Source organism: Cygnus atratus, chromosome 1, assembly GCF_013377495.2.
Source record: "Cygnus atratus isolate AKBS03 ecotype Queensland, Australia chromosome 1, CAtr_DNAZoo_HiC_assembly, whole genome shotgun sequence".
Lineage (NCBI taxonomy): Eukaryota > Metazoa > Chordata > Aves > Anseriformes > Anatidae > Cygnus > Cygnus atratus.
This window is the reverse complement of record NC_066362.1, coordinates 131396891-131415133: the sequence shown is the minus strand read 5'-3', so window position 1 is coordinate 131415133 and position 18243 is coordinate 131396891. Positions and strand designations below refer to the sequence as shown.

The 18243-nt window shown below is 39.9% G+C and overlaps 1 protein-coding gene across 4 annotated transcripts in view; it reads left to right on the top strand.

Moving 5' to 3' along the window:
• The window catches only part of CLCN4 (chloride voltage-gated channel 4), a 44470-nt gene that overhangs the window by 13341 nt on the left and 12886 nt on the right, over positions 1-18243 (top strand). For all 4 annotated transcript variants that reach the window (XM_035542189.2, XM_050714845.1, XM_035542188.2 and 1 more), the window contains 6 exons: positions 4144-4331; positions 9993-10115; positions 12002-12208; positions 12301-12381; positions 12935-13480; positions 16301-16487. In XM_035542189.2, the coding sequence (XP_035398082.1) occupies positions 4144-4331; positions 9993-10115; positions 12002-12208; positions 12301-12381; positions 12935-13480; positions 16301-16487 (1332 nt within the window). The remainder of the gene's footprint in view (positions 1-4143; positions 4332-9992; positions 10116-12001; positions 12209-12300; positions 12382-12934; positions 13481-16300; positions 16488-18243) is intronic.

Here is an 18243-nt window from a genome sequence, read left to right as displayed (position 1 = left end):
TGGGATTGTGTCTTGGGCAGCTGAGTCCAGACATTTCCAGGGGCAAGGACAGTGGATGGTGAGGAGGGGGAAAGCAGCAGAAGTACTGTACAGGACATGAAGGAATTGGGGAACACCCTGCTCCAGCTGCACCCCTGCTGGGGACAGAGGCCAGCAAGGTGGGGCTCTGGAGGGGAGGGATGGCAGGAGCCTCCGTGTGTTTTCAAAGGCACTTGGAAAAGTTACTCAGGCCCAGGAGTTTAAAGTTAGTTTAAACAATCTAGCAGCCTAAGTCCCAATAATTTGGTCAATTAAATCTTTCAGATTTTGCAACACTTTAAGGGCTGCACCTCTGCAGTCAACACAAGCTGATGTGGCTGAAGGAAAAGATCCTTGTCCTCTGGTGCCCTGCCATCGGGCCCTGTTGCCTTGTGTGTGTGCAGCTGCACAGGGGGTTGGACTTGGGAAGTGTCCTGGTGGGGAAAATGGATTTTGGCCAGATACGTTTTCAGTTGGATCTGTCGGCTCAGCAGGGTTGATCACCACAGGGTCATACACGCAAGCAAAATATTGCTTATGGGAAGGTACTGATGGAAGGAGAAAGGACAGGACCATCCTGTTTGGGAGTAGCCGTCAGTCATGCTATTTTTGGCATTCTTTGTTAGTACCATAAAAGCGTAGGTAGGAAGGGGAACTCCAGAGGAAGTCTGCTCCAGCCTCCTACTCTCAGCACAGCCAGATTCAGAGTTAGAGCTGTATGTTTTGAGTAACACTGAAGTATTTTAAGAACTTAACAGCAACCATTTGGGATCAGACCTAAGTTTCATGAATGAATGGGTGAGCGTACACACATAAATTAGCCTGAGTGGAGCCCCTCGCTACCACTGCAGCCTGACTTAGGTAGCTCCACGGCTCTTTCAGAGCTGTGTACTCACAACGTGCATCTCAAAACTTAAGCGCTAAATGGAGGGAGAAGACAGTGTATTACACTGTTACATGGAAATGCACTGAGTAGATTGTGGAAATCAGGCCTTGGGAGCCAGAGCTTGCTCATTTTAGAAAGGGGAAAGGAGCAGTAACACCCACAAATGCTGTTCACTGTGGAAATTAGATGAAAAACTCACAAGATGCTCTAAAAAAAGATACTGAGTACTAACTGTCTCAGTCAGGAAGGCTGCACACTTTTTGGAGAAATACAAAGCAATGTAAGGGCAAAAGAGCCTAAAAATTTGGGGTATGAGTGCCAGATGTTTAGGGACTCATTTTTTAAGGAATGTTGAGTTTTTACTTTGCCCTTCCTGCTCACATATCCATGATCACCCCCCAGCCTAACCATTACTAGCCAGCTGAAGGTACGTGCTATTTATGCTATTTACAGAAGGTGATCAAAAGAGACTTGATTTTCTAAAACTATGCATCAGAAAATACAATCATACTGATGCTAAAATGCTACACTACTGGAACTGGATATGCAATAATCCCTTATGTATTTCAGTCCCATGCCACTTGAGTGATGCAGTTTTCTTGCTTGGGTTTATGTGGAAAAATATGTTCTCAAAGCAAAATTTTAGTTTTCTCATTAGAGCATTAAAAAGGATGTGTGGCCATCATCAACCAAAAAAAGAAAAAGAAAAAAAAAAAAGGAAGGAGAGAGGTAGAAGGCTATTATCTGAAATGAAGTTCAACATTTTCTGGCTTTGGAGGCTCATTATTTTTCATTCTGGGCAGGAGGATACATAGACCGGGGAGCAAGTTCAGCTCCTTCAGTGAAGTATGGAGATAAACTTAGGCTATATTACAGCAATGCAGTGACATGTCTAGACAGCCATGATAAGCACAAGAAATGAAAGGACTGAGATGCTGAACAGTCTGCTACTTCCATTAATTCCACTTAAAGTTGCAAAGATTCAGAACTTGTAAAAATTCTAGCTCTGGTCATGTGGCTTAACATCAATAACTATTGTACCATTGTCCTGCAAGTGCTGGCCTTCTCCTTTCATGATTTTCTTCTCTGTAAATTTTGTGTACATACATAGCATTTTCCTCTTTATGTGGATCCCAAAGCATTTGGCAAGATGGATTAGATCAGCTGCATAACTGAGTACAATTCCTTAGAGGAACTGTGGTGTATGTGAGCTTGTTGTATCAGAGAACTGAATGTTCTTTCCACTCTCTTTTATTCACTGTATCGGGGAAAAACATTCAAAAGTCTGCTTTCCTTTGCCCCTTCTGCTATGCAGCATTAATATTCAACTGCCTGATTACACATGATGTGAGTTTTGAAGACTGGAGTGACTAGAGAGAATGATAAAGGTCCATCAACAGATGCAAGAGGCACAGCATTTGGGGCTGATGCCCAAGGGCTGAGGATTCTTTGTGCTATTTCCTGAAACTCGGAGAATTGGAGGAGAATTTAGAGTTTACTGTAAAACTCACTACGTTACGCATGCTGATGTTACTAGCAACACAATGATTTCCCATCATCTAAAAAACACTGTTCATTGTTTCCATAGAAATTTGGGAAAATGGAAAGGCTAAGCAAGAGAAAGCCAAGCTCTGCATGAAAGAAAATTGCTGATACAGGCATCACTACTCCCTTCTGTAGCCTTTTTTTCTGTGGTCTTATCTAATATCTGAGTATATTTCTTCAGACAATTCCTATACAGCTAAAATTCTGTATTACTGTTAAAGTCGTATTGCTTGTCAGTGTGGTGACACTTATCCTTCTTAAGGAAGTGAGAAGACATATATAAGGCTCTATGAACACTTGATCTTTTTTTTTGTTGTTCTGTGAATAAAAAATATGTTGCATATGCCTCAATTTTTTGAAATGGTTGCGTTTTTTTTCTTTTTTTCCTTCTTCTTCCTTCACAGAAATGAAAAGCAGAAATCTTTATTTCCAGGTCCAATGAACTTGCTGTTGAAGCCACCTGTGTGCCCTACCTACTAGGGGAAAGAGGAGCAACTCCCCCCCTCCCCCTTCTTACCCACTTCATTTGACTGAATTCCCAGCAGGAGTCACAAGACTAGAAGTTTTGGAAACAGAAACAATACCATTTCATTTTCCAAAATATTTTCCCATATTTTAACCCTACTGAGATGAACCGACAATTTCTGTTCAAATTCTTTGCTGGTTTCCTTGAAATTGTACTAATGATGACTAACAAACATGTTGTTGAACTCTACCTGTGAAACAAACTCACTCTTTCCATTGTACCTGAGAGCAGTTTGGAAAACATTACATGAATTTACTATCAGTTGGTGGTTTAATGCTTTCCAAAACTAGGCATATAGGGTTCACATGTAAGCCTGCCATTTCTGTGTTCTTGCTTCTTCTGGCCTCTGCCTTCCTGCTGGTACTGCGTTAGTGGCTGTGGGGACATATCTGCTTTGACAGTGCCAGTGCTGTGGCAGGTCATCATCATCTGTGACAAAATACTCTGGAAAACCAAGATTTCCACTGGGGTCTCGCCACATGAAGTTTACACTTCTGCATCCTCTAGCCACTGGATGTCGCCATAGCTCTGTGCAGTTACCAGACAAAGCTAAAATAAGGGTTACTTCTGTAAAGGGAGGATTTGAAGTGTAATTTTATTCTGTGCGTTTGGATTGGTAATGAATGTACGCATCGAGAGTCGGATTCCATTAAGTTCACAAGGCAGAATTTGGCATCCGTATTGTTTTCGTACTGAAATCATCCCTTTAAAATGTTGCTGTCTTGGGACCAGAAAGGCTGTAGGAAAACAACCGTATCCTCTTCCTCCCCGCCCCTGAAATACACCCAGGGTGGTTTGAGCCCTGCAGCCTAGTACTTACATACCGTCCTGATGGTCTCTGTCAAACTGTGCACCTGCCTGGAACAGGCTCCAGGATCGGGCCCAATGTTCGTTATGCCATCCCTATTTGGCACCTGGCCAGTATGAAAATAGCAGTATTTAAAATAAATGCTTTATGAGAGAACACTGAAAGTCAGACAACACGTTGTTGGTGTGGCTGATTCGTTGCAAGCTCACTGTTTCTCCCAGTTCTTTGGTGTATTCACGCTTATGTTGCAGCTGCTGCCCCACATCATGTATTTTTGCTTTTATTATAAGTAGATATATTTTTCTCATGACTTGGTATTTTTTATACCACAGCTTATTTTTCTGCATTTCTTTTTTCCAGGCACATTAGCTGGAGTGATAGATTTAGCTGTGGATTGGATGACAGACCTGAAGGAGGGTGTCTGCCTCTCTGCGTTCTGGTACAGCCACGAGCAGTGCTGCTGGACGTCTAATGAAACTACATTTGATGACAGGGACAAATGTCCCCAGTGGCAGAAGTGGTCTGAACTTCTTGTAAACCAGTCTGAGGTATGGGAGACATGATTAGGCTGGGGTCACAGCAGGCCAGGGAATGCCCTTTTTCATACTTGCTGATATTCCTTCCAGAGAGTTTCTCTCAGAGTCATGAACTGAGAGTGTTGGTGGGATTTTTTTTTGATTACCACAAACAGTATTTGCATAACTTGGGATAGGTCCCATTGTTACAGTGTCATGTGTGATAGAAATTGGAAAACTGCAAGATCTCACCTTTTTTTTTTTTTTTTTAAATCAGTATTAAAACAAAAGTGTTTCATAACACTCATAACATAATGACCGGGGGACCTTAGCCGCTATCCAAACTTTTCTTTTAAACACAGTTTTATATGAGAAAAAAAGATCATCCCTGACAAATATATTTAAAAGGAAATGTTCATGGTTGCAGATGGATTTTATGTGTTCAGATGTTTTAAACTGTACTGCAAACTGCATAAAAACTGCTTGTTGTGACCTTGCAATCAATTTCTTTATGGGATAGCAAAATATTTAGATAGTGCTGAACACTGGGGAAATAATGGGCTTACTGGGAAGTGGCCAAAGTTAAAAATTTGCAGGGAGAGAGTACAGGAGGGGAAAAAGCTGATCCAGATTGATACGAAACATATATTGAAAAAACTTTTTACTATCCTTTCTTTTTTATTGTAGTAATTTTAAATACAAATAATGCCGTTTCAGAGAAAAAAAAAAAAGGAAGGTTTTGCTTTTTAGATATTAAAAGTAGCCTTTCTGTACACTTTGTGACAGATGATACTTTTATGACATTTTATTTCCACCTAAACTATTCAGTGTATTGAACAATACTGATTCCTTCACAATTCTTTTTTTTTTTCTTTTTTTTTTTCTTTTTTTTTGGGTCAGAATTATAAGGTTGAAAAGAATCCCTGATTTCTACATGTGTCTAGGGGGCAATATTGAATGTGACATAGGGGTAGGATGGATGTGACACTGAGGATAATTGGCTTATGGAATACTGAAGTCTGTAATGGAAGTCTCTTTTCTGTAATACTTGATATTTAGTCACTAATAGGGAAGAAAATATATTCTTTAGTGGCTTAAATCTTCTCCAGCTAGGCAAGTAAAAACTGGGTGACTTGGAGAGATTGTCTCAGATCTTTCTGCAGTTTGGATGTCGTCTGGTCCTGTAGAAAATGTTTCAGGAAGCCTTCATTGCTGTACAAATTTGTCATTCACATTCACTTCAGTGCTGCTTTAGGTTTATAGTTAAAGTAATGCTAGATGAGAGTGTTTGTGAATATGTATAGCCCAATTTTCCATACTTTTAATTAACCGTAGTGAAAATAGTGGGGTGCTCACTGTTCCTGAACATTCCCACCACTTAATCACAGGCAGAAATCTCTCTGTACAGCTTCCAGTCCACAACGTCAAACTTCCCTTTGCCAGAGGTTTCCTAGGTCTGCACTTTTCTTCATAAACAGATGGTTCCGATGGTTGTATCTTTGCACCAGTGAAGAAATATTACCCTGGTATAAAGTTGCAGGACTGGGGAAAAGGTTGTAATTTAAGCGAACAAAAAATGTGGGAAGGCTAAAAAGGGGGAGAAAGTTACAATTGTTATGGGATTTGGAAATCCTGTGCATGTGTTTGACATGCTGTTACTCTGAAAGGCTGGAATATTTAAACAGAGCATATCCTTGAGAAAATTTATTGCTTTCACCTGCTACACGATCTCAGCAGTCATGACTATTCCATGCTGTGGCCTAGAAGAAAAGTATCATCTAGGTAGACAGTGTAAAGCTGCTCACTTTATATACAAATCGGTCTTCTGACCTCCTAGTATACTGTCACTGTGGGAAAAAAAAAAATCTTTTTGGCTTAGTTTTAGGCTCTTTCTCAAAACAAAGGTGGCTCTAAGATCTGTAGTTCTCTAACTGCCATGGATGCTGTAATACGAATAAGACGGCTGTCTATTACTGTTACATAGAAATCCCAGGCAAAGATCAATGATACCTCCATAGAAATGTGAATTTGGCAAGCAAAAATTCTGCTCTGTAGCAAAAGGCTTATGATATGGGCAAGTTTTACATGAATCTTGTAGCTGTAAAGGACTCTAGGAGGGATCAAAATACACTGAAAATTATTGAGTTTCAGGAGATATATATGTATATATATATCCTAAATATATAATATTGCTTGACTTTGCACTCTGTGTTTGGGTAGCTGCCCTATAAAACAGCAGTACACAGAAAGACTAATTTGGAGCACATTTTAGACAAAAAGTTCTCAGAGCAATTTCCCTAAAGGTACTCTGTTCAGGCATGTCTTATTTTTCATGCTTGACTGTGACTCTTTCTCATCATAGCCAACTAAATTTGGCATTTCGAGGACTAAGATTTTGACCAGTTCTTCCTTGTGGTTTTGCTGATTTATGTCTGTGATAAACCCTGTACATATGTTCTCACTGAAAATTGTGACATTTCTTATGTCATCTCTTGAAAAATGGTTTCATTCTAGTCCTCCTATAAAATGAGCCCAAAGCAGAGTCTTGATATAAATTGTTATGGAAAACATAATAGCATGTCAGAAACACACCAGGCTGTATTTTCCTCCCTAATCACTGTTTTGTAGGCCAACAGTACCCTTCATCCCTCTGGTCATGAATTGCTTCCAAAGAGCACGTGAAGAGTGCTGTGATGCAAGAGAGTTTCAAAACCTTCAAATTCACTGGAGCTGAGTGTGTATAAATCACAACAGATGCCACCTACTTCAGCTAGCTTGCTGGCACTATCTAGAGCCCCAGAGCTTCAGCAGATCCAGTTTGATCCTAACCTCAACTGCACTGGAGCTGAGGACTCTGTTTCTAATGCCTTGTGTCTGTTCAAGTTAGAGGGAAGGACCATATGTTTTCCATGGCTCATGACACTGGATCTGGACATGGCTCATAACACTCCATCTTTACAGCATCACAGAATGATTTTGTTTGGAAGGGATCTCTGGAGGTAATCTGGTCCTACTCCCTTGCTCAAGCAGGGCCACCTACAGCAGGTTGCCCAGGACCATGCCTAGGCTGCTGGATCTCCTGTCATGAAGCCGAGACTTGCAAGACAAGGAAACCTCTCTGTGTCTTGGACCCACTTCCCAACTTTGCAGCCTTGAATCTGTCAGTCTTGTGAGCCCTCAGGACATACATTGTCGTAAAGTCCACAGGAGGGAATCTGTAAGCTGTGACATCTCCAGTTGAGTCAGAGTTGAGCTCTTTGCTTCTGTAGAAAACAAGTATTGGCCAGCAATGGGTTGCATCCTGAGGGATGTGTTTTTTTTCAGTATTTGGAGTTTATGAGAGTTGTATTCAATTGTGTTCCATTTGTACCTAAATTAGACTGAAACAAGATCTGAAATATTGCTAGGTACTTGCAAACTAAAATATAAAGTTTTGCTCAGGTCTATGGCTTGCTTCATCTCTATTGCTGCTAGGTTGAGTCCTCTGAGCCATTGGTGGGAAAGGTCTTAACAGGATCATCTCTACTGATGAGCTTTTTTGGTCTCTGATTCCAGTGTAGAATTTTACTGATTCAGGGCCTTACTAACAACATATAATGGATGAGAAATCAGCCATTTGCTATATTGAGTTACTACTAAATAGCTTCCCAAAGGTTTTATTATTAATAATCAGAAACTGCTGCATCTGGACCTGTAGAATGCAAGATATCTGGAGAATGTAACAATGAGAGTTGTCCCAAGGGACAAGACTGAACTGGCCATATGGACTCCTGTGAGGTCTTGCCACAGTGGACTAGGTGTAAACGTGATTGCAGTAATGAGCTGACATAGTTTTCATTTGAATCCTGAGTTGTGAAAGAAGAGGAAGCAAAAGGAAACAAAATTAATTTGACTGAAGTGAATTTAGAAGCAGAACTGCAGCCTTACCTCAACATTGTAGGGCAAATTTTTGTAATGGCATTGGTCTTCTTTGGAGCTAATGCACATCCACAGATGAGTATTTTGCCCTGGGGCAACATATTCAGAGTTTTCTTTAGAGGAAGAGAAAATATTGCCATAGCTGTTTGTAATTGAAAGCACTAGGAGAAGACATTCATGAAGAAATGAGACTATCTTCAGCTGTAGCAACAAAGATCCATGATTGCTATAGACAGATGTCAATCATTGTAAGTGTGGGACCTGTGACTACCTAGTCTCCAGGGCACTAGGGGATGACATTGTACTGCTCTTCTGCTTTTATTAGCAAGGCCAGATGCAAACATCAGCAAGCATAAGAGAAGCTTAACAAATTGCCCTTCTTTCAAATATATCCACAAGGGTAAGGGCTTTTCAATTGGGTAGAGACCAGGAAAATGAGGCTTAGCAAACCTTCATGTTGTTAAAGGTTGATTTCTTTCAGGCTTGCAAACACAAAGACCTCCCAGTACTAGTGTTTTTTTTTATTATTTTTTAATATATTTTTAAATTATTATTATTTTATTATTATTATTATGACTAGGAACTGGGTCTGGCCAGCTCTATTAACAGAAGGCATGGTACAACTGATTAATGCCTATTTTTCTATTTGATTTACCATAATGTTGATATCCAGGCTGCTGTCCTGCTGAGCAAAGGCAAGAGCCTTGATGTTCTTCAGCAGCTGGGCTTGCATCCGGTAGTAAGAGTTCACCTAGAGGTGAAGGTTTCATACCAGTTCATGCACTGAGGTTCATCTTATTTTTTATTCTGTAGTGTCGTGTTGCTGGAGGAGATTATTTGAAGGCTTAAGCTCCTTGCATTAGTCCAATGCCTCTGACTAGGTTCTCTTTTGTTTGTGTAGGTGGGGTTTTCAAAATTCTTCTCAAAATTCTGCTTGTGGAGAAGGAGAGGTAATTTAAGGCAGACTTTAACCACAATTTTTGCTTGACCTTTGAGGCAGGTAGAAAACTTGATGATCACTACTGGCTATGCTTTTGCTATATTACTACTGCACAGTCAACTATAGCTAATGATCATTAGCATTTCCATTCTGTCAGTAAAGATGTTCAGCTTGCAGATTGGTGTTTATTGATGATTGGAATACTTTTAAAATGTTGGGGGAAAATGATTGTGATGTGTGTGAGTGGGGTCTGTAAAGATACTGGGTTTTCAAATTATTCTCAACTGTATCATAGATAGTGTGTTACAGAAAGAAAAGATTTATTTATGCTTTCACCCTTCCACTGGCTAACTGAACTGGCTGCTAATATGCACAGGGATACAGTTTGAAAAGATCAGCATCTGACCTTTGAATACCAGCCCTCAGAAATGTATCAGGGTCTCATCTCCTGTCACCTGCCATGGGGTGAACGCAGCAGATTGCTTCAGTAGGTGCTTTTTTATTACAAATTACTTTTGCCCTTATGACAGATTTGTTTAAGTCTTGGAACTTTTGTTGTTGGCTTTATTTTTCAGTGCTTGAAAAATTCTCTGTTTAAGGTGTTTGTGTCCCTGGCAAACCAACTGAACGGATTGTGTTAGTTATATCTTAATACGTTGCTTTTCCACATAGGTAGCAAATATTTTTTGAGTTTATTATTTGTCCTTCTTGAGCCAAAGCAGCAGCTGGCATGTAAATGAAAAGACGAGAATTCATGCCACCATGATCCCTAGAAGAAGGATGAGATTTACCAACCTGTATTTATCTAACAATGTTTGTTACTGTTATTTTTCTAGGGTGCAAGTGCTTACATTCTAAACTATTTTCTATACATTATGTGGGCTCTATGTTTTGCTTTCCTGGCAGTCTCCCTGGTCAGAGTGTTTGCTCCCTATGCCTGTGGCTCTGGAATCCCAGAGGTGAGTTTCTCTTTATGGATGGACATCCAAAAAACAAACCAAAAAAGAAAAAAAGATCATTTGCTGCCTTTTCCTGTTCCAGAACTGTACTATCAGGTAGCATTAGGAACAAGAAGATTGTCTTTCCACCTCATGTGCCATCATTCCTTTGTCTAACCTGCCTATCAAAAATTTTCATAGCTGAAAATGTTCAAATGCCACTGTGGCTTGTTAAGCTCTGGCAATGAAGAAGTATGTATATTGAATTAAAAACTGACAGCTCCCAGTCATCATTTTATGGGGTCCAACCTTTTGTGTCTAAGGCACTTATGAGGAGATTATACAGTGTTTTCTTTGGATGAAATTACTTGGACCAGTTACAAGATAGAAATTTTTAGGCAAAGCTTTAAAACAAAAGCAAAGTAAAATAACAGGGGAGGACGACAAATCTAAAATTTCCTAAGCAACTTAAGATGCGAGATGCCCATCATTTGGGATGTCTGAAAAGTGCCTGGCTGTCCATCTCCTGCAAATTGTGTCTTTGTACACAATGTCATGCTGGTATGACAGCATTATGACTGCCAAAATCTCTACTGAGTTTTTGATATTTTGTATATTGAGCCTAAATTCATATTGAGTCATTGAATGGTGGACCCCTGTAATTAAAGCAGCTTAACTACTCAATTTTTTTGAAATCATAGCAATCTTTTGTTAGAAGTGCTACAGAACCACTGAGATTATTATTTAGGAATCTGGCAAACAGAACCAACAGCCCAAATTTTAGAAATCTTTGCATACTTCTTTTCTTTATCTCTAGGAGAAGCATCCAAAAGCTCCATAGCCAAATAGGGGAAAAATAAAACAAAACAAAACAAACAAAAAAAAACACACTTGCAAATAATTTGAAATATTTATATAATTTCCATGTTTCAAAGTAGTCACGTTTGTTACATATTTGATACATCTCTAAGTATGTTTAAACATTTTTCTTGGTTAACTGTAAATCTAGTTTATAGAAAACAATTTTCAGAACCACTTATGCCACTCAAAATCATTTTTACTTGATACCTATATTTGTTTGCAAGAAATGCTTTTAATAGTACTTGCTGTTAAGATGAATCCAGCAAAACCACTATTATTTAAACACTCTCAGTCAATTCCTTTTCTTAATTATTATTTTAAAGCCATAGTTAATAAAGCAGAGGTTTGGCTTTCAATGACAATACAACTCCTTACTCTAGTTCCCACTTTTGCTGCTAAAAGTGGGCATGACCCTCCACGTCCCCCATCATTGTTATCAAGTGGTAAATCACATGCGAGGGTAACACTCAACTCTAGTTCCTTTCCAGAGCTAGTTTCCAAATCCAAATCCCCCTGCAGCATGTGTTTAATACATGTGCGTTGCACTCTATCCAAGCCACTTATATACAAAATTAAGAGGAAATGTGTAAAAATAAGATCTCTTGGACTTTCTCATTTCATAATACTTGCATGCTTTTATCTCATGGCCATTCCAAATATTTAGAACTTTTTCCCCCCTTGTTTTAACTGGGAAAAGCCTGTGCTTGTTTATTTGCCTTTTTTCTGCTTTGTTAAAGTTCAGTCTAGTTTAACTCTGATCCTGTAAGCCAAGAAGATATGTAAGAGTTTCACATTTCTATTGATCTCTGTGAGGCTCCTTACCGACGCAGGAGACCACCCATAGTAACAGTAAAAGTGTGGTCTGCTTAACCCCTGCTCAGAGATCACTGCGGGAAAGTTGCCCTACCTAGGGTTTCTTTCTCTCCATCACTGTCTCTTTTCAAGCAGTCTGTAATTTTTAATTCCGCTGAGGTTTTAACTCCATTTGCAAGTTCAGAGTAGTTCACGTTTCTTCAGCTCTTCAATATGTTCTTCCTGCTTTCCAGATAAAAACCATCTTGAGTGGGTTCATTATTAGGGGCTACCTGGGAAAGTGGACACTTTTAATCAAAACAGTCACCTTGGTTCTGGTGGTATCTTCAGGCCTCAGCCTTGGGAAAGAAGGGCCCTTAGTCCACGTGGCCTGTTGCTGTGGAAACTTCTTCAGCAGCCTCTTCTCAAAGTACAGCAAGAATGAAGGAAAGAGGAGAGAGGTGAGTTTGGCTCAAACCATCCTTTATTTCCCTTTCCAGACACTCAGTGTTTCAAAGGACTTATGCCTTGTAAATAAATATTTGCTTTGTAGGTGCTTTCAGCCGCGGCAGCTGCAGGAGTTTCTGTTGCCTTTGGGGCTCCAATTGGAGGTGTACTTTTTAGTCTGGAAGAGGTGAGACCTGGCAGTTCATTTGTTTCAGTAAATATATTTTCTTTTGATGTCTTTTTCTAAGAGTCCTCTTCATTTTTCAAATATTTATATGCTTATTTTTCTTCTAAAGCAAAAATAATCTTTGATTTCTAGTAATAAGAAATAGCCAGGCGTTTTAGCATAATTTGAGTAAAAGATGATCACTGGCTTCCTGAAAACAAATAAAATGATTCAATCGGGAAGTGTATCACTGTGCTGAATTTTCTATGGCTTTCTGATAGCTGCTGCATGGGATGAGCTGCTGAGCACCTGTCTTACCCTCTCTAGCCAGCAACTTTGAATTTAGGTTCATTGATTTTTCACTGGTTGCTGCTCCATAACCAAAATCTCAAAATGCCTTTCTAATACCTTTGTGAGCAAGTTCTGACTGCGGTAACAACTGGTGTTCTCAGTACAGTCAGACGCAGAGTCACATTAAATGCTACAGCAGCCTACTGTGCACAGTGCTCAAGCAAATAATTAAATCCAATGTCCTCCATCACACTCAGTGTTTACTGTCTCTGCTTGGTTTTAGGTCAGTTATTACTTTCCTCTGAAAACCCTCTGGAGGTCATTTTTTGCTGCTCTCGTGGCTGCCTTCACACTGAGGTCCATCAATCCTTTTGGAAACAGCCGACTGGTCCTTTTCTACGTGGAGTACCATACACCCTGGTACATGGCCGAGCTCTTCCCCTTCATTCTGCTCGGCGTCTTTGGTGGCCTCTGGGGGACCCTCTTTATCCGATGCAACATTGCCTGGTGCAGGAGACGAAAAACCACCAGGCTTGGGAAATACCCAGTCCTGGAGGTTATTGCGATAACGGCTATTACTGCCATCATTGCCTACCCCAACCCGTACACTCGGAGGAGCACCAGTGAGCTGATCTCAGAGCTCTTCAATGACTGTGGTGCCCTGGAGTCCTCACAGCTCTGTGACTACATCAATGACCCAAACATGACCCGGCCGGTGGATGACATTCCTGACAGACCTGCTGGCCCTGGAGTCTACACTGCCATGTGGCAGCTTGCCTTGGCTTTGGTGTTCAAAATTGTCATCACGATATTCACTTTTGGCATGAAGGTAAACAGGGGAGTGGTGCAGAGCCTGCCGTGGCACCACAGATTTGCATGTAGCACTGAAGCTGTCTCTATCCCAAGGCACAGATTGGTTGTGGTCAGCAGCTATGGTCTATCTGACGTGGCTTGGGTGCCTCTGACCTCAGCCATGCATGGGTCGTTGTGGTGTCTGCTGGTCCTCTGGCCTGCCAGCACCTCGCTCTGCAGGTCCAGATGGCAGCAGAGGGACAAGCCCTGATATTTTTCACCTTCTAGTTTTCTTTGGTTTTATTAAGTGAAAAAGGTATCTGGAAGGGCATTTAAATCCACTGCTGCCAATGAGCAAATTCAGTGTGATTCCCACTGCAGCTGTCTTTCAGCTCTCTCAGAGATACGGACTGTTTACATTGTTGTTTGTCTTGTTGGATTAATGTCTTAATGTGCCTCAAGGTAGCTATGCTCAGAGAAGTAATGGCTTTCAGTTTACTGATTTACACATTTAAAATCTCACAAGGATATAAAAGTAGCTGAAAGATTCTATTTTTGAATCTTTTTAAGCACTTCAGCCTGGAAGAATGAGGGAGTGGGAGGACTGATAGATGTATGATTTGATTATTCTAGATTTGCAGCTTTTTCTTTCCGCTCATCCTCCTTCCCATAAACGGGTGATGAAAGATCCAAGAACAATTTATCCAAGCTTTCAATATATACAAAGCTGTTTGTGGCGAGTTTTATGTATCTGATTGCTGGAGCCCATATAAAACACATATCTGTCTGTCTACAGCTCCCATGATCTGAGAATTTAGTTCTGGATCTGACTGCAGCAGATGATGTGAGGTTATTCTGAGTTATACACTATATGGTGTGCCATATTCAAAGCTAAGGCATCTCATTTTTTTTCTCTTAAAAACTGAACTTGAACTGAAGATCTATCCTTTAGAATGCCAGTTACCAGAAAAATAAGAGGAAATTGCTGGAAGTTTGCTTTTCTGTCATGTTTTCTTCATTTGGGACATCCCTGATGACAACTACTAAATTGTGTTCAGATCAATCAGGATGAGTGACTGAGTTCTGCTGATTTATTGAGCAGAAAGAATGAGTGGGAGTTTAAGAGCACTTGGATGTTACAGGTGTAATATTCCTGGAGAAGGGTTTGGAACAAGATGCCCTTCACTGCAGAATGTGATTTGTGCTGCAGCTGGCAGCCAGTTGTTACTATGCTCGTTCATTAGCTAAAACTTCTGAGTTTGGGTCTTCATTTGACATATGGTTCTTTATTTGATATATTTAAAATTCCTTAGAAGCAACTGACAGTTTCAACTATTCTGAAAAAGAACAGACAAAATAGATTTACCCACCAAATTTAGAAGGCCTGATCTGATTGTATCAGCAAAATTAACAATATATTGTGGAGGAGATTCTGCTATTATCAGCACTGATGATTTTGGGCCATGCCAAGGTTGTTAGTTTAGTTTTCTAGGAAGCTCAAGGTATATTTTTAGAATCCAGAAGATATAAATAACTTTTCTCTATAAAAATAACAAAAAGTCTATGCTTGCAAGTCCTTGCAATGTTTGTCTTCTCCGCTAGGAAATTTGTCTCCAGTTTGACATCTAAGAAAAAATTCACTTGGCTGAGGAAAGATGGCCTGCCTTCCTTTCCCTTTTCCCTTTTCCCTTTTCCCTTTTCCCTTTTCCCTTTTCCCTTTTCCCTTTTCCCTTTTCCCTTTTCCCTTTTCCCTTTTCCCTTTTCCCTTTTCCCTTTTCCCTTTTCCCTTTTCCCTTTTCCCTTTTCCCTTTTCCCTTTTCCCTTTTCCCTTTTCCCTTTTCCCTTCTCCCTTTTCCCTTCTCCCTTTTCCCTTCTCCCTTCTCCCTTTTCCCTTTTCCCTTCTCCCTTCTCCCTTCTCCCTTCTCCCTTTTCCCTTTTCCCTTTTCCCTTTTCCCTTCTCCCTTCTCCCTTCTCCCTTCTCCCTTTTCCCTTTTCCCTTTTTTTTCCCTTTCCCCTTTCCCCTTTCTCCTTTCCTTTTTTGCCTTTCACCCTTTTTCCCACTCTCCCTCTTCCCTTTTCCCTTTTTCCCTTTCCCCTTCCCCTTTTCCCTTTTCCTTTTTCATTTGTCCTTTCTCTACCTCTTTCTCTACCTCCTTCTATTCCTCCTCCTCTTCTCCTTTTTTCTTCTCTCTTTTTTTTTTTTTTTTTTATGATTTGTGACTTGTCTATGTAGCATACAAGAAGGTAATGATTCATAGAGCTTCCAGGATAATACATAGCAAACTGAGATGAAGAAATATCTGCCTCTGAGCACTCAGCCACTTTTCTCTAAAATTTTATTCTGTGCTTGACATTTAATTTAAAATCTGGTTTGATTTAGACTGAAGGAGTAGCAGCAAAGTTGTAAAGTACTTCATGTGAGAGGCATTGAATTCAAGATGTTATTTTCAGTCAAGCTTATTCTCAAGCCCATGACAGAGCCATCAGCAGCTCCTGATGAGGAAGCAATAAAGTCAAAAACAGGAACATCCTGGCTTTAAAAACAGACCATGATTCAGAAATACCATTTATTTATCAAATTCAGTGTGATGCAGCAGGAAGGATTCAAAATGGCTATAAAAATACATTAAAATTACATAAAGCTGTTAATATACATGTAGTTGCACAAACTCAATCACTGCAGAAGCCTATGGGGAACATCACTGTACGCTGCCAAAAAGCTACAGCCTTCTGATCTAGCTTTTAATAAGGAAGTAGTGTTCTCTTGTTTCCAATAATAAATAATTAATTGTTTGATCAATAATTTCATTACTGGTCATTTTTGTTGATGCACTCATGCGTCTATATTTTATTCAAGATCCCTTCAGGCCTCTTCATTCCCAGTATGGCTGTTGGAGCCATGGCTGGCAGGATGGTTGGGATTGGAGTAGAGCAGCTGGCATACCACCATCATGACTGGATCGTCTTCAGGAACTGGTGCAGACCTGGGGCAGACTGTGTCACACCAGGACTTTATGCTATGGTGGGAGCGGCAGCTTGCTTGGGTACAGTACCTGCTGATCACTGTGCATGTGTAACACGGGTATTTGGGCACCTACAAATTGGCTTAAGACAGCTTTATGTTTGTGTTAGGTTCTGTGCTGGCATGTAATGGATGTGATGGGCTAAAGCGTGGGCAGCTTCCTCAAAGGGTCTCTCCAGGAGTCTACCAAGTAGTCAACACGAGCAGCTTGTAGTCACCAATGCCTGCTCCTTGTAATCTGCAAAAAACAAAAAACAAAAAACAAACCAAAACAAAACAAACAAAAAACCCCAAAACAAACAAACACAGAAAACCACGCACAAAGAATGAAAGAATTAAAGTGGTTTTTTGTTTTGTTTGTTTTTCCTTAGGTATAATGAAATTCACAGTAGCTGGAGTAAAGCTACTTCTTGTTTAGATTGTGCTCTCTCTCTGGTGCAGGAAACAAATTCCCCAGTCTGGCTAAATCTTAACCAACACAGAGGTAAAAATGTGGTGTCTTATTACGGCTGTATGACACACACTGGTCAATTGGGCTGTCTTTTTGTTTTCATTCTGACCATAGGCCAATATTTGATTACATTTAATCACTGAGATTCATTGGATTTAAAAAGAATGACCTGCTAACTATTAATGCTAGATCATTGAATCATACCTCATGTATCAAATTTCTGGTCATAAGTCTAACAAGAATGTTGCAAGAATGCCATCTGAACACATTTTTGCCTTATCATGTCTTTCCCCTTCTGTACGTGCATGTTTTACCTCCTTTTGTTGTCATCATTGATACAATCATTAGATGATAAAATAACAGTGGGGAGGTATAACATGTTTAATGTAATTGGGTAAAAAGATGCACTCAGAGAAGAGCTGGAAAAGTGTCAGTTTCAGAATTTCTTGTTAGCAAAGTATGGATCATTTGTGTGACCAGTTATGGAGGAGCTAAGGGCAGGATTTGCCTGTCTAAATTTACTGTCTGTAATGTAGACAGTAACACCTGAGCTGTATTGATACCCTTCACAGTGAATGCAGAAAAATGAGATACTCAGAAGTTCGGTCTCATCTGGCAATAGACATCTAAAACCAGGCAAATGAGCAGATGAATTTGTCCTTGAAGGATTTGGTTTGTCTCCAAAAACTTTAAAGGCAATCTGGATGACGACCGTGAATATGAACACATACAACAATGTAGTGATGTAACAATAACTAGGTTTAATCTTACTGTCAGAATGCAGAAAGTGCTTTATCTTATCTGTAAATGGTCTTAACGTTCTTAAAAGAAACAACACACAAAATGTTTGCTGTGATACTCCTGTTGATTTGTTAGTCAACAGTCACGTCCTCTTTCAAAAGGTCCAAATCAAGGTGCAGAGGTTTTAATAGTACATTGAGACATATGGCAGCATGGTCACTGCTCGTTCTTAAGCCCAGTGTTCTGTCTCGCTTAGAGAAAGCCTGTAACAAGTAGAGGAAGTATTAAATGATCCTTACTGTGATATCTGCTCACAGCTTTTCAGACTCAGTCATTAAGGCATTCCTGAGATGAAAGCTATATCTGGATCATCATGTTAAATAATCAACAATTTAATTTTCCTGTATGTTGCTAGATTAAAAACATCTTTTAATGACCTGTTTGCTGATTTCTCGCATCTAAAATGGTGCCGTATTTTGAGGCCTAAAAATAGCAGATTTATTACTTTTACCTTTTGAACAGAGGCAAAGAAACGTTACCTAATAATTCAGTGATACATACACACTTGTCTGCAGTTATATGATTA